The sequence below is a fragment of the Polyodon spathula genome, chromosome 22, assembly GCF_017654505.1.
Source record: "Polyodon spathula isolate WHYD16114869_AA chromosome 22, ASM1765450v1, whole genome shotgun sequence".
NCBI lineage: Eukaryota > Metazoa > Chordata > Actinopteri > Acipenseriformes > Polyodontidae > Polyodon > Polyodon spathula.
The window spans coordinates 14,792,774-14,808,251 of NC_054555.1; the positions used below are offsets into that span (position 1 = coordinate 14,792,774).

General features: G+C 35.0%; 2 protein-coding genes across 4 annotated transcripts in view; one reads left to right on the top strand and one right to left on the bottom strand.

The window, feature by feature from the left end:
* cnot6a (CCR4-NOT transcription complex, subunit 6a) overlaps positions 1-4,852 on the top strand; it is a 46,891-nt gene extending 42,039 nt beyond the window's left edge. For all 3 annotated transcript variants that reach the window (XM_041223145.1, XM_041223143.1, XM_041223146.1), the window contains 5 exons: positions 156-310; positions 538-692; positions 1,528-1,761; positions 2,201-2,403; positions 3,155-4,852. In XM_041223145.1, coding sequence (XP_041079079.1) covers positions 156-310; positions 538-692; positions 1,528-1,761; positions 2,201-2,403; positions 3,155-3,367 — 960 coding nt within the window. In that variant the 3' untranslated portion in view covers positions 3,368-4,852. The remainder of the gene's footprint in view (positions 1-155; positions 311-537; positions 693-1,527; positions 1,762-2,200; positions 2,404-3,154) is intronic.
* Positions 4,853-10,170: 5,318 nt separating this feature from the next.
* Positions 10,171-12,919, bottom strand: LOC121296833 (alveolar macrophage chemotactic factor-like). Its single transcript, XM_041222669.1, has 4 exons — positions 12,752-12,919; positions 11,792-11,912; positions 11,139-11,222; positions 10,171-10,516 (listed from the first exon to the last, which is right to left on the bottom strand). The coding sequence occupies exons 1-4, from the start codon at positions 12,810-12,812 to the stop codon at positions 10,486-10,488; spliced, it is 297 nt and encodes a 98-aa protein (XP_041078603.1). The 5' UTR covers positions 12,813-12,919; the 3' UTR covers positions 10,171-10,485.
* Positions 12,920-15,478: the final 2,559 nt, after the last annotated feature.

The window sequence follows — 15,478 nt, forward strand, 5'->3', positions numbered from 1 at the left end:
GTTGTTTTCTGACAACTTGATGCAGATCTGTCACTTTTGATTACTGTTGCATTGCAAATAAATAATAAGTCCTAGATACCACTTACGGAAAATCTGGAGGTGCCTTGTGGTTCCAAATAACACCCATATCCAATTAAAATACTATGTTTTTACAGGAAGTTGAAACGGAGCAGTTCTTCACCTATTTTCTGGTGGAGCTCAAAGAGCAAGGCTATGATGGGTTCTTCAGTCCAAAATCCCGAGCCAGGACAATGTCCGAGTCCGATAGGAAGCATGTGGATGGGTGTGCAATATTTTATAAGTCAGATAAGTAAGTGCCCTGTGTCTATTTTGTATTTCTGTAGGGTAATTAATACATTTTTAAAGCTGTTTAAAATTGAATATGGGATTCTGCAAACACAGTTCTTTGGTATCTACAGTGTTTTATTTTTTTTAACCTTTGATACAAACTCCCTCATTTTTAAAAATCTGCTTTTTTATTTCACTGCAAATCAAACATAACTGTGTATTAAACTGAATGAATGACTGCTTTTACAGATTTAACTTGATCCAAAAACACACTGTTGAGTTCAACCAGCTGGCCATGGCAAACTCTGAGGGTTCAGAAGCCATGTTGAACAGAGTGATGACAAAGGACAACATTGGTGTGGCAGCATTGTTAGAGCTGCGGAAAGAACTCATGGAAATGTCGTGTAAGTCTCACTTAAACTTCTGGTGTTAAGTTGGGCAATCCTGCAGTTGTGATGGGATAACAGTACATCTCGGATGGGGTGTGAGGCACAAGACGATGCACAACGCTCACCCTGAAGTGTCCAAGCCATAGATCTCGTCATGGTATATCAATCTGCCTCAGAAGTGCCACTAGGACACGCATTATATGTGATTGTACAATAGCTAACCCTAATCAAATGAAAAATGACTAAAATAGGTGTAGAGAGAACATGTGACATAACATAGCTAATTGAAATGAATAATATCACTATCGTTACTGTTGTGTAACGTCAGAGAGAGAGAGATTTTAAACTTGCCAGAGAAGTAGAATGAAAGCCTGGTTATGGTTACGTGCTTGTGTTTACCTGTGCAGTGTTATTGGTGCTCAGTTCTCTCCTGTAATTCCTGATTGGCAGAGATATTACAGATCCTTCATCTGATAACCCTAATTATGGAAACTGAACTGATCAGACAGAGTGTAATGACACCCTCCTTTACCCTGCCAGTTAGCCTTTCCACAGATGTCTTTGTTGCTGCTATGAAGACAACCAAGGAAACTGAACACCAGTTGCATTATTTTGAAGTGATGACGCTCTGTGGTCAACAAATCAGGGAGCAGAGTTTTTAGAGGAGGAGGAGGGAGACTCTAACACTAATTTTTGTTGTTGGCAACGTCTTTGTAAGGGATTATTGTTGCAGTGATCTGTGTTTAAACTGGGAGACCACTGAATTATTTTAGTTTCTTATAGCGTGCATGGCGTGCCATGTTTTTTTAAATGTGATCTGAATAGAATAATGTTGTGTTTTTCACACTAGCTGGGAAGTCCCTTCACAGTATGGAAAAGCAGTTAATCCTTGTGGCTAATGCACACATGCATTGGGATCCAGAATACCCCGATGTCAAGTTGGTTCAGACCATGATGTTCCTGTCTGAGGTCAAAAACATTATTGACAAGGCTTCTCGCAGTCTAAAATTGTCATCAGTTTCCGGGGAAGCAAACGCCATTCCACTTGTACTTTGTGCTGATCTCAACTCCTTGCCTGACTCTGGTAAGAACTGGTATTTATACAATCTTTAGTAGGTTGTTTCTCTTTAATTTACTATTTCACAGGTGATGTAAATAATTAAGTCTAGGAGTTCTTTGCAAATCAAGATTGAGAACTCTTGGCATTTCTTATATAAAATTGACATTCATCATTGTTCGATGGATCCAGTTAAACTAATCAGAGATGCATTTTCATTAAAGTGCAAAAATGCAGCAGAAGAGGCAGGTCTACACAACTCTCGCGCCTGATTTGCTGGTGATAATTGATTGGCCTGCAAGGAGCAGACATACTTCCTTGGATTGTTCATATTTACTGCAAGATGGCAAATCCTTGAGATAAACGGCATTACTACTGAAAGCTGTTGAATTTATGGATATCCACAAGTTTGCTGCTCCATATTTATAAGGAAGAAGGGTCATTTATCTCTTGTTTTTTATTTCAGGTGTTGTGGAATACCTGAGCACTGGAGGGGTTGACACAACTCACAAGGATTTTAAAGACAAGCGGTATAGTGACAGTCTGACCAACTTCAACTGCAATGGGAAGAATGGAACTTCAAATGGAAGGATAACTCATGGCTTTAAGCTGAAGAGTGCTTATGAGAATGGCCTTATGCCTTACACTAACTACACTTTCGACTTCAAGGTGAGTGTTGATGTGGCACATTGCCTAATATTGTACTCATTTTGTTTAATGAATAATCGGAAAATGTTAGTTGCTTGCCTTCATTTTGGGAGACTGGTTTTCATCAACAAGAAGTGCATGAAGTGAACACCAGGGTGAAATATGTTCTGTCGTTCTCAGAAAAAGTTATCCAAAACTGACTGTAACACCTTAGTTTGCAGATACAGATTCAGATTGAAGTATGTTTTAATATGTGGTTATGCAATGTTTCCATCTATCACCTGGACTGATTTTGAAAGTAACTCAAACAGCATGGCTTAATCAACAACAGAACAAAGTCAAAATGATTTGATAGAGCCCAGTTTGGACTGTGGGCTTCAGATAATGACTGTTACATCAACAATATTTTCATTTTTTATTTTAACTTCTAGGTGAATTGCATCTGACTGCAGGTAGAAAAGCCTGTAGCTCTTAAGTTTTATTGGTTTTATGGTGCAGATGGAAACCTAGCACTAAAGTATCAATATTCTTTGTTGGGATATTCTAATGAGTGTGGATTGATTTTAAGTTATGCTTGAACAATTTAACACCCGTTTTGATCAATGAGCTACAGAGCTGGACAAGCATTAATGTGCTGAATGGCCTCTTCATTTGTAAATATTGCACCCTGGTGTATTGCACATAAGTGAAACTTCTTGGATAAAGCATTTATAAAATAATGGTAATGTAAATTGCAATATTTAAGAAATAATTTTATTTTATTTTGTTCTAGGGTGTTATTGACTACATCTTTTACTCCAAGCCTCTGCTTAATGTATTGGGCATCCTCGGGCCATTGGATCCTCACTGGCTTATTGAGAACAATATCAGTGGTTGTCCGCACCCGCACATCCCTTCTGACCACTTCTCCCTTTTTGCACAACTGGAGCTTATACTGCCCTATCTGCCTCCTGTCAATGGAATCCATCTTCCTGGCAGGAGGTAGTTGCTAACCTTTCAGAGGGCATGGTATCCCCTGAATGATCTTGTAAACTAACTTGTAAAATCAAAATATAGAGGAGTGAGGTATGGCCAACAGGGATTTTTTTTTTCTATTTATTTTTTTCATCTGTTTTAAAAAGTTTGTGTGCTATTCAGCACAACATAGTTATGAGCCCCTTAGTACTTTATATACTGTTAATGAGCTGAAAGGTTGGGTTGGTTTTTTTAAAATTTTTTTTTTTTTTTAGCACCCACCTTTTGGTTTCCTGCCGTTTTACCACCTTGTTCCATACAACAATACAGTTTTAAGCCTCGGAGTATAGATTTGAAATATGAAATCTGTAGCACTGCTGTTTTGAGGCCAGTAGTAACAATCTTTAAACAATTCTTTACATACTTCACTCCCAAGGTTTTTACAGTGTTTGTAAAATAGAATTTGGATTTAGCCTTTTAATGATTGTATATGAACCACAAAAGACAATATTAATGGCATTTTTGTACTTTAAAAAAAAAAAAAAAAAACATTAAAATTTGGAAAAATGATTGTATTGTAAACTAAGGCTACATTTTTTTATCTGTTTCATTTGTTATTAAAAGAAAATGACCGGCTTGTAAAGACGTTAACAAGTGTTCTCTGCTAATATTTGCACTGTTCTGGGTTCAATTGCCCGTATGTACCACATTTTATTTTGAGAACATTGCTTTTTAAATTAATTTCTAGAAAAGCTTTTTTCAAATCCACTTTGTCTAGTCTTAAAACAGCTTTCAAGCCCTATAATTATGCAGCTGCTGTTTTTGTATATTCCCTCCCCCTATTTCAGTTCTTGAACTTGCTTTTCTGCATTCTCTGTTTGGTCTCATGGGGGGAAAATCATGACATTGAATGCCCTGTGTTGTGGTACACAGTATTTTTTTTCTGACCTATCCTCTTAATGGCTGTTAAGAAGATTAAGTTTGATTTTTGACCTGTCTGCAAAACAAACTGACGGAGGGAAGAAATACAATTTGATAGGACCACTCTTTTTAAAAAAAGTAAATAAATAATTGTAAAAAATAAATAAATAAATAAATGTGCCTCTCGTTCTCAAACAGCACTGCCTGTGTAAGCAGAGAACACCTGTACAACCTCTTCTCAGATTTTTTTTTTAAAAATACTGTACACGTTTGTGAAGATTTTATGAAGACTTTTGTATAAGCTGTGGCATTTCTGTCCTCATGGATTCTTTGAATACCATATTGATCAGGTAGAGAACTGCAAATGAAATTTTACACCTGCCGGTCCTTGGCACTGTTTTCATCTCTTTTGCATAGTGCTTTTGAATCTGTTTTTCATTAAGGAACATTAATTATGTGATAGCTTTTTGTCATTCATTGTGTGCTTTGATCTTATCATTCTTTGGTTGGGCTTTTAAAATTTAGTTTTGCAACAGTGTAACCACCCCCAACAGACTATCACCCATGCAACTATTAAAGATCATTTTTATATTCATAGTGACCAAACCGTGCTTTTCTGTTAAGCTGGGCCATTTCTATATATTCTATTTGTATGGTGCCATCTGTAGCATATTAACATTAAGCCAAGTGTAAAAATCTTCTAGTTTAGCTGTTGCGGTGCTTTCTGTACAAGGTGTTTTTGTTTTTTAAAAGGGGAGGCATTCTCAATGAGCTATAGCCTGGTCTAGCTTGTTTTGTTTCATCTGCAGGCAGGGAATCAAAAAAGAACAGGATATGGTGGTCAGTGTGATCTAGAGGACTGTGGTTCCCAACCCTGGTCCTGGGGACGGACCCCCTGTGTCCTTCTGGTTTTCATTCCAACTGAGCTCTCAGTTACTTCACTAGGCCCTTAATTGGACTGATAATTTGCAAGATTTCAAATAAGCTGTAACATTTTATAATTTAAACTCTGCGACCTGTTTTAAGAGCTGAAAACAAAGGTATAATTAAGCAAATTATCAGTTCAATTAAGGGTCTAGTTAAGTAATTGAGAGCTCAGTTTGAATGAAAGCCAGCAGACACAGGGTCCCCAGGACCAGGGTTGGGAACCGCTGATCTAGGAAGTCGTACATTTTTGTATGAATTACAAATTGCAGCCATGAATTGCTGCACAGAATGAAGAACAATTGACAAGCACTTAATGTAGATCAATTGTGCAGCTACACCTGAAAATTTAATCCTTACTATTTCTATTCAAGTTTTTAAGAAGATAAATTGCAAATGCTCATTGCATTTGAATTTTAGCAACTTTACAGAAACATTTTGATCTGAAGTCCTTGTCTGGGACCTGCAATTACACAGTATGTGAGTGTGTGTGTGTCTCTATAATATATATATATATAGTATATATATATATATATACAGAGAAATCAGACGGATAGTTTGTTTTGGGTGTTTGGTTGTGTGGTGTGCAAACATGTCCAGTTTGTAATTAGTACATTAAAAAATTTTGTAGACCACTAAGTACATTTTCTGATGTATGCATCAAAAAAAACATTCTCACCTTATTTTCCCTTTCTTAAACACAAGGAAAGAATTTGTATCATGACAATTACACATAGTACTAAATGTACCATTTCACCCAAAGAGAGAGCGCGTCATACATATTATATATATATATATAATATCTATATATATATATATATTATATATAATATATAGATATAATATATATATAATATATATTATTACATTAATACATGTGTGTGTATGTATGTATATGTGTGTGTGTGTGTAATATATATAAATTACGCTGTGTAACAAATTTATTTATTTTTTTGTGCCTGGGTAGTAAGTGTTATTTCCTAATTGCTTATGCCTCAAAAGTATAGAAAATGGCTATTATTCCCCACAAACTTTGCTTTTGTGACCAGGACAGTGAAATTTCAAAATATCACTATTTCCAATGAGAAAACGGGAGCTTTTGTGTCTTTTCGTTCACATAAAGTCAGAAAAAAACAACATATGAATCCAAATTAACATGTATTTTTACTAAAGTAATACAAAAATGACTACAAAAGATTTAGAAGTGAGTTTTTCGAGACTTACGATTATACTGTAAATTTACAGTATAATCGTAAATCTCGAAAAACTACTCGCTTCTAAATTTGTGACTTTATGTGAACGAAAAGACACAAAAGCTCCCGTTTTCTCATTGAAAATAGTGATATTTTGAAATTGACCTGTCCTGGTCACAAAAGCAAAGTTTGTGGGGAATAATAGCCATTTTCTATACTTTTGAGGCATAAGCAATTAGGAAATAACACTTACTACCCAGGAACAAAAATTGTGTTACATAGTGTTGTAATGGTGAAACCAAATTCTGGCGACTTTAGTGATGTTAGCAGTCTGAATTATAGATTTTTAATGCTGCTAACACTGGGGTTACCTTTTATATTAGCAGGGCGTAAGTCAGGTTATGACCCCCCCCCCCCTTTTTTCTTTGTTTTTAAAGTGTTTTTATTTTTTACCAAAAAATGTCAAGACTTTAGCTTTACTTCAGTATGTTTTGCATGTCTTTAGCCCCAGCTAGTGGTGTAAATTACTGGGTTTAGTGTTTCCCACACATTCATGGTTAATGCTTTAGTAGAAGCAGCCCTTCAAGTGGTGTCACTATTAGTAACTTTTTTTTTTTTGTGGTTACATTGCATCTGGAAACTGATCCGGATAGATGCCGATAATGAAATAGCCATCTTTAAAGAGCAGTGATAATCTAAACTCTTACCATTTACTGTTGTAAGCATGATGAGCAACTGGAGCCGGAGCATTCACTGTCCAACAGTTCCACTAAGACTCCTCCTTTGTTTCTAATTATCTTTTTAATTTTATTTTTTAAAACAATTATTTAAATATCAGCTTTATAAGCAAGGCATCCCACAATAGTAGCTTCACCCAAAATATGATCAGTTATTGAGTGGGATATTTCTCATGTTTGTTTGCATTTGTAACGGGGGGGGGGGGGGGGGGGGGTTCACTATCAAATTAAAGGGTTGGGTCTAATGTGGTCATCCTTACTTTTTTTTTTTATCTGCACCTCATTCTTCTGTGTTTTTGTCTTTAGTGATAACAAGGAGGTATATATTCCAACCAATTATATAGACCAATAAAATAGACCTGTCTTGGTAGTTACCACTGTAAAACTAATTTTGGGGGCCAAGTCAAAAATAAATATCTCGGTTGGTAAATGCATAATGTTTTGAATGAACCATTCAGAGTACCAAAATGTTAAGTAAAGAAGGGGTGGGGAAGGGGCACAACATTTTCCTCCCATAGTCTATCAGCATTCCTAGAAAATGTATAACATTTTAGGTACCACTGCTCTTGTGTGACTGCTTGATCTTTTAAGTAATTTACATATGTGAAAGAGCAGACTAGTATCTAGTCAGAGATACCTTGATATTTACAAAGGAATGTCCCACCCCAGAGCACCACAAACCAGCAGGGGATGGTACAAAACTTTTTCCAGGACTCTATATATTCCTGCAAGTGCAAAAGGTTATTTTAGTAGCACACTTACACACAATGAATCTGTTGCATCTTTATGTACATTTTTTTTGAGGAATCATAGCTGTGGTCAGATTTAGAAGTAGTGATTTCCATTTCTAAAAGTCCTTGTTTTGCTTGTAAAATTAGAAATCATCTTTCCATGTGTTTGTTTGTTTTTTTTTTTTTGAGTAGAAAACTTGGCAATAACTTCATTTTAGATGTTTTGTTGTTGACAGCCCTGATCCAGTCCAATTTTGCAGAAATGCACATCTGAACAGCAGTTTCTAATTTCCATTCCTAAACTTTGTGTAATCTATGATGGCCGCCTTCTGTTTGCAAGTAGTGATAGTAGTGTAAATGATCAGAATTGCATATCTTTAGCTGGCTGGCGAATACATATGTTCCACTATGTAATGCACTGGACCAACTCTTGTTTACCATTTGTGAAAAACCAGCAAAACACGCAAAGTTTAAAAGAATGTTACATCAAAAAAGGCAGCTGTTTTTAAATATTAGGAACTTTAAGGGTCCTAATGGTAAACAAGGGATTTTCAATCTATTGTTATCCTGAACAGTTTTCTTGGTTATTTTTAAAAGTAGTTTTATGTTTTTAGGGTCAGCTCATTTCTTTTACACCTATGTATTTTCCTACTTATGGTTGAACAATAAATTATATATCTGTTTCAACCTTTGTGTAGTGGATCTTTATTTTCCTCCTTCAAGGTGACATGTGGAAACCTTAATAAATGTTGCTTCTAAATCACCATGTTGGACTGGAATTGGTTATATCATAAGCTGTCTATTGGTAGATCTTTAAAGATGTATTTAAATGTGCTGCAGTTAATATGGGCAGCTAGTTGCTTTTTCAGTCCCCTTAAGAGGATCCCTATCCTGGAATTGAAACACCTCAAAGATGACAATAAGCACATTCTTTGATGGTGTACCAGTGCAATGTTTGCCTTAATTGTACAGTTTGTTGTCTGATTTATGAAACAACATCATGTACAAATGAGAGGAAGCAATTTTGCCTATCTGAGCTCGTTCATTTCCTCATAGCTGATTGATCGCACAATTTGGGTCCGTAAAGGATCCCAGTGATTCTGCCTCAGTATGACTAGGTAGCCCATTCCATGCCCTCACCACTGTGAAGTGTTTTCTCCCCTGTCCAAAATCTATCCACTTAATTTCCAACTATGTCCAGGTTTGTGTTCTGTATTTAAAGTATTGGTTGAGGTTAACTATGTCTACACCTTTTTAAGATTTTAAAGACTTTAATCATGTCCCCTCTAATTCTTTGTTGTAGGTTAATTTATTATAAATAATCCAAAATAGTCTGCTCTGTAAATGTTTCACTTTACGTTTTACTTTGTCTCAGCATAATTATGTGCCATTTTAAAATGCTTGCAACATCAGTAACATTAACTTAAAACTATAATAACTAACAATGATATTAAAGCCAACATAACTTATCCAAAGGAACTCTGTATAACTTTCTTGCTTTGCACTTTCTGTAGATACTTTTGTGTTTTCTTCCTTTGTTTTTCTTTTACAAGTAAGAAATGTATCAATTTTTGATCTGGATGTACTCTGTCAAACATAAAAAAAAAAAAAAAAAAAAAAAATTCAACCAGCAGCTATTGCTGCAAACAGTCTCAATCCAAATCACACGTGCGTACAGGTGGCCCATCATTTCCAAACTAGTCAGACTGGAACCTTTAACAGAAATGTAATATTTATGCACAGTGGTTTAGATCTACTACTGTACAATATTGTTAAATCAGTTCAAGATCATTATTTTCTTTGCCATTTTTTCCATTTTTGAGATGTCCCATGTCTCCCCTATGACCCTTAGAAGTACTGCTAGTGGAAAGCCTCTGTTCTAGGCAAAATAGAATTAGTTTTTTCAGCCTGTCTTCAAAGCCAATTTCTTTAAACTCTGGGATTAGTGTAGTTGCTCTTAGCTGAACTCTGTTCAAGGCCACTTGTCTCTTTGGTAGTGTGTGTGTGTGTAATATATATATATATATATATATATAATATATTATATAGATATATATATATAATATATATATATATATATATATATATATATGTTACATATATGTGTGTGTGTGTGTGTGTGTCACATATACACATCATACATATGTGTTTTAGTAATTTGATTGTTTCTCAGGTTAACTATGTAATTCAGGTTTTCCATAAGAGGTTAGTCATGGAATTACCTGACTCCCATTAGATAATACAAATACCCTTTGTCTTATTGTGTAAATTCCTGAAATCAAATTTAACATCTCTACTTTAGGCTATTTCTTTTGTCAAATAAAATGCTTAATTTTATAATGATTTTCACCATTTACCCAGTAGAGGGCAGTGTCTAAATTAAGAAAAATACACAATCTCTAACAATGTTCAGTTTTAAAACTTTATTAGAAGGCAATAAGCAAGCTTCGCTTACAATATATAGGCCTATAGTGCACACAGAGAAAACACAACAAAGTGTTTATATATATATATAAACTCAGTTCTTTTTAACGTCAATTAAATATATTAGAAATATTAAAAAAAATAATGAAGGTAGCTGTGTAATAATCAAGGGGAGGTGCCTTTTCCATTGAATCTTCATTGGGATCTCAGTGAAGACTTTCAGATAGTTGGAGTTGGTTTGGAGTTGTTCCTGTCAAACACAATTCAGGTAAAACAATCAGAAAAGGGTCAAACAATATATTCTAAAGATCTTCATTTACACTTTTAAAGAACAATTTGACTTTCTCAGGTTAAAGGAACTGTGGTTAATTAGAAATCCCTTGTCATTTTGTTTATGTTCTACCATTCTTTGAAAGAATAAAACAACACTATCACTTAAGTCATACTGTACTAACATTATTTGTTCATATATTAAAACAACTATAATTATATTTAGTGTCAGTTTTGTAACAATTCTAATGTTTATAATAGTTACTTAGCCACAGTTTACATTACATTTTACGAGATTTTTTTTCTGGTTTGGTCAGGCTGCAGCTCGAAATATTCTTTAAATAACAAGCTATCAAACCCTCTTGTTTCCTCCTCTGACGTGACATTTAGCAAGATATAAAAGGCACATTCAAAGTTTGACTTGTAGTGATGAAGTGCTTTCTGGTTTTATGCAGTAACCGTAGTCTTTTTTTATTTTTTCACAAAATGTAATCCATTACCTCATTGCTATTTTATTACGGTAATGATTTACATGTAATGCATTCCTCTCCAGCACTGTGCATAACAAGAATAAGTCTTAAAAACCAATGACTGCAACGTACTTTTCCATCAACTGGCCGAGGGCTTTTTGTACTCTTGGAGCCTCTGGATTCAAACACATTTGAATCCCATTTTTCAAGGTAGCACTGTAGAGAGATACAGTAAAAGTCTCATTTACCATACCCATGTATCAGTTTTCAAACAATCCACCAGATTACTATAGTTAATAAGGAACTTCCAGTATGCTAAATAAAGTGTTATATAGGATGCATTTTAGATTGCATGGATTTGTCTTTTAGTGGAAAGTGTTTTATTGATAACATTGAGAGCCAGCTTTAGGGGAAAAAATAATTCTGCTCTCAATACATATGACAGTTTAAAATGAGCGCCACCTGATAGAAGTTCATTAATTTATATACGCTGTCTATTATATAAATGCACTGTAAGCCTAAGGTGTGTCTCTGAGTTCATCACTAAGGAATTACGGACACAAGTCTGCCACTGTGTGATCCAAATCTGTAAACAGCTATTATTTCCACTAGTAGGGTTTAAATGACCCTTCCAAAACTTGTTTAGCACAGAAAGTATATTATAATAAATAATAAATATAATTTTCAGTGATTACTTGTATGAAAAAGGGCTGTTGTACTTCAATGTCCTGAATGTAACAAACTACAATTTCTAAATGAACAAATAAAACTATTTCCATACTTACATGATCTCAATATTGTCACAGGAGCTGCTCCGAGGAATAATTTCAACTTTGATTATGCGTCTGACAGGAAAACCTTCCTGTGCATTGCGGCACAAACATCGAGAACCACTGTGCCCTGAAACTATGAATTTCAAGATTTAGAAATGATCAGCACAGGTCATTGGGAAGAAATACATTTAAGGTTATTGCAAACCCAAGCAGCTGGACTCTGAAGGTACAGTAAAAGTATTTCCCTGCTGAAAATATTTGAATTCCTGCTTTTATTGACAAATACACACATGTCACACAATGAACTATATAAAAAAAAAAACTAAGGCCTTACATTACACCTGCACTGTAAGAGCACAGTAGTAGCTTCAGTGCAACTGCATGTTTAATTACAATATCGAGTTTGGCAGCATGTATTGACAATGTAATGTAATTAATTGTTAAGAGTGCAATAATGGTGCACATCATACATACAATTAGAGACACTCTGCACAAAGCGTTATCATAAAACACTTTGTTAAAATGGTAGTAAGCTGGTATACCCAAAGGCGCTGGAACCAGGGGTTCTGGGGGTGCGGTAGTACCCCCTGGCATTGTAAGGCTTCCATCATATACAGGGGTTACAGTTTTGTTAATTGGCTTTCAGCACACCCACTTTAAAAATTGTTTCAGTGTCACTGGGTATACCAGTTCATTAACAAAATAAATAGCTGATTGAAGACCTGCCTTCAATTGAGCAGGTCTTCACTTTAAATAGTCTAAATAAGTTTATATGAACAGGTATACATCTGAAGTCTCATACATGCATGAAAACGCTTCAAGCAGCTTACAGTTAGAATCACAAACACCTGTCTGCATGCATTCTTCTCTGATTAAAACACCTCTCAAGTTTTTGCATTGAATGCATTTTCTTTCAGAATACCCTACCTGTAAATAGCACTATGAGAAAGTAGAAGAGTGATCAGTGCTTACCATCTACTGCAGAAGCTATGCATACTGTGAGCAGTGCAAGAAGAATCACTCTGCAGACCATTGCTCTTTGTTGTGTCACTTCCTTCTGTGTGAAAGCTGAGTCTGAGTTTGGGCTTGCAGTCTGCAGAGCAGTTTAAATACAAGGTGCTGACCACAGAACTGCTGGTGCTATTGCATTGTTTCTGTCTGTAATGGAATAAAAGATCAGGTACAATGCAAACATCCCCCAGTGGAAGTTTAACAACTAAATGGGTAAAAGTCATTAATCATATAACTTGGCTCAGTGTGGTTAATGAAACCAATGATGTGTGAATCCTCCACTGGGGGAACTTCTGTTTTCATCCCACTTAGCAAATGCAATTAAAACAATGTATTGGAACTTCAGCTAAAAGTTATGTCATCATTTTTTTTTTTAAATAAACAAATGATGGGTTGTTGCCAGACCTTAATATGACAAAAACAGTCCCCTAGATGATTATCGTACAATACCCACAGGTGAGTTAAAACATGAAGATTAAAATTTAGTAACATTTTCAAAGATGATTTAACTAAAAATTGCCGATGCCACATCATGGTGCATTAATTCAACATTATTAACAATCAGGATTTTATTTCATTATTAAGGCATTAAAAAATAACTGTAGACACATCACCTCTAAAAGTCAAAGCAACCCTATCAACAGCTATGGAAACAGATTACTTGTAATTTATTGAGATAATCAGCCTTTTATTAATTATCATAAACCTCATCTCTCACACATCATCCAGTTTAAAAGCATCAAAACCACTGTCAAGCAAGTGACAGATCTTCACCATTTTATTCAGAAGAAATCCAATTGTCTTAAAACTGATTACCAAAGATCTACCTATTGTTACACTGGGTAGTCCAAGATTGGCGCTAATCAAAGTCTGTAAAACCAGCCCAAAATGTTCTTTAGCAGAGTGGTGCCCCAAATAAAGGCTCCTCGGACTGAATAGACCTTAATGAAGCTTTCCATGAACGTTTCTTTCAAAATCTTATTTCATGCAGTGTGTACTGCTAACTGTTTTGATATCTTTTTTTATTTGGTTTTATATAACACTCATTGGTTGGTTAAATTAGTATCAGTGTTGCTATGCTATTGATCTGTAATCTTACTTCATCTGTAAAAGTTGTATGGTTTTAGATGTCATAAGAAAGAACATAAGAAAGTTTACCAGCAAGAGGAGCCCATCGCCCATCCAGTTCTGAGCAGCTGATTGATCTCAAAGTGCTGACAAGGTGGGTTTTAAAGAACCCAAGTGATTCGGCAACAGCAAGATGACTAAGTAAGCTATTGCATCTCCTCACCACTCTGTGTGAAGAAGTGCCTCCTTTCTGTCCTCAGTCTATCTCCACTTCATTTCCAACTGTGCCCTCTGGTCCTAGTTTCTGTACTGTGCTTAAAGTAAAAGGTCAACTCCTTTTAAGATTTTTTGATATAGTATTTAGTAATCTGAGCGTAAACAGGTTACAAAGTATTAATACATTTTATAATGCTTTTTTCTTTTCCCTCCTCTGTGGTCTGGAATTGAACTGCTGACCTGCTGTACTAAAGCCAGAAATGCTACAGTTTTGCTAAAGGGGGATCCCTGTAGTGGGGTTTGTAGTCATGTCTTTTATGTACACATACAATGTGCCTATTCAGCCAGTAGGGGGTCATTCATTACAATTTGACTGCAAAAATGACCACTATATGTTATTGTCATGTTCAACACATTTAGCATATTGGTTTTATCAAACCCTGTAAATATTAAGTCACCATCTCAATTGTTTTTGCCATATGAATCTTTTGCCAGGGCAGTATTATAAAATTACTACCATTAAAGGGTACATTTTCTTGTAAAATACCAACGATCAAACTTGACTACATCACCCAACCACAAGTCGTTTTAGGTCGCAAATGGCAGTGAACAGTGCCTTTAGATTGTGATGGTAACATTGAAACTAGGAAGATGGCCTCTTGTGTGGTTTATGAGATATGAGCACTTGAAGCAGCAGAGACAATCAGGATGTGCTTAGAAATATTTTAGTAAACTAAAAGCCTTATCGTATTGTCTGGTTAACATTTTTCAAATGATCTAAACATATTGTTTTGTTTTAACAGCATTGCTGGCATACAAATGGTACAATTGCTGATGGTCAGTGTGATTACTCTTGATTGCTATTCAAACTAAAAATAGGATTTTTTTTTTAAAGACATTTGATTGAAAGAATAACAAAACAGCTGTGCACCACTACTACAATCTTAGTGTGTGGTCTATATCATTGATATAGTCAGAGGTTAAACTATGAAAGCATTTACTCCAGTCATTATTATTATTATTATTATTATTATTATTATTATTATTATTATTATTTAACAATATACAATTAGGTTAGGTAGGTTTATAAGGTGAGCTGCTGATGTTTAGATAATTAAAATAGAATCCCTTGACTTTGCTGTCCAAGGACATGGGAATGTGTATGCCCTTATACAGGAACAAAAGTACCATCACATAAAACACTAAACCAAACCAAAACATGCATTTATCCAAATGGGTCTTTATTTTAGGTATAAACACAATGGGCACATTGTTATAGAATCTGGATAACAAAAAAGATCATTTAACAATAAAAATGAAATTTAAAAGCAAGGTGTAAATAAATACATTGTTTTAGCTTAAAACAGTGGACATATAATCAAATACCTTGAGTTAATTGAATGA

What these genes read in the sequence shown, in the direction of transcription:
- LOC121296833 (XM_041222669.1), bottom strand. Translation starts at nt 12,812, where the DNA reads ATGGTCTGCAGAGTGATTCTTCTTGCACTGCTCACAGTATGCATAGCT. An exon ending in TGTGACAATATTGAGATCAT is followed by an intron (nt 11,223 to 11,791) that starts GTAAGTATGGAA and finishes ATCTCTCTACAG; the next exon opens with TGCTACCTTGAAAAATGGGA. An exon ending in CTCGGCCAGTTGATGGAAAA is followed by an intron (nt 10,517 to 11,138) that starts GTACGTTGCAGT and finishes TGTGTTTGACAG; the next exon opens with GAACAACTCCAAACCAACTC.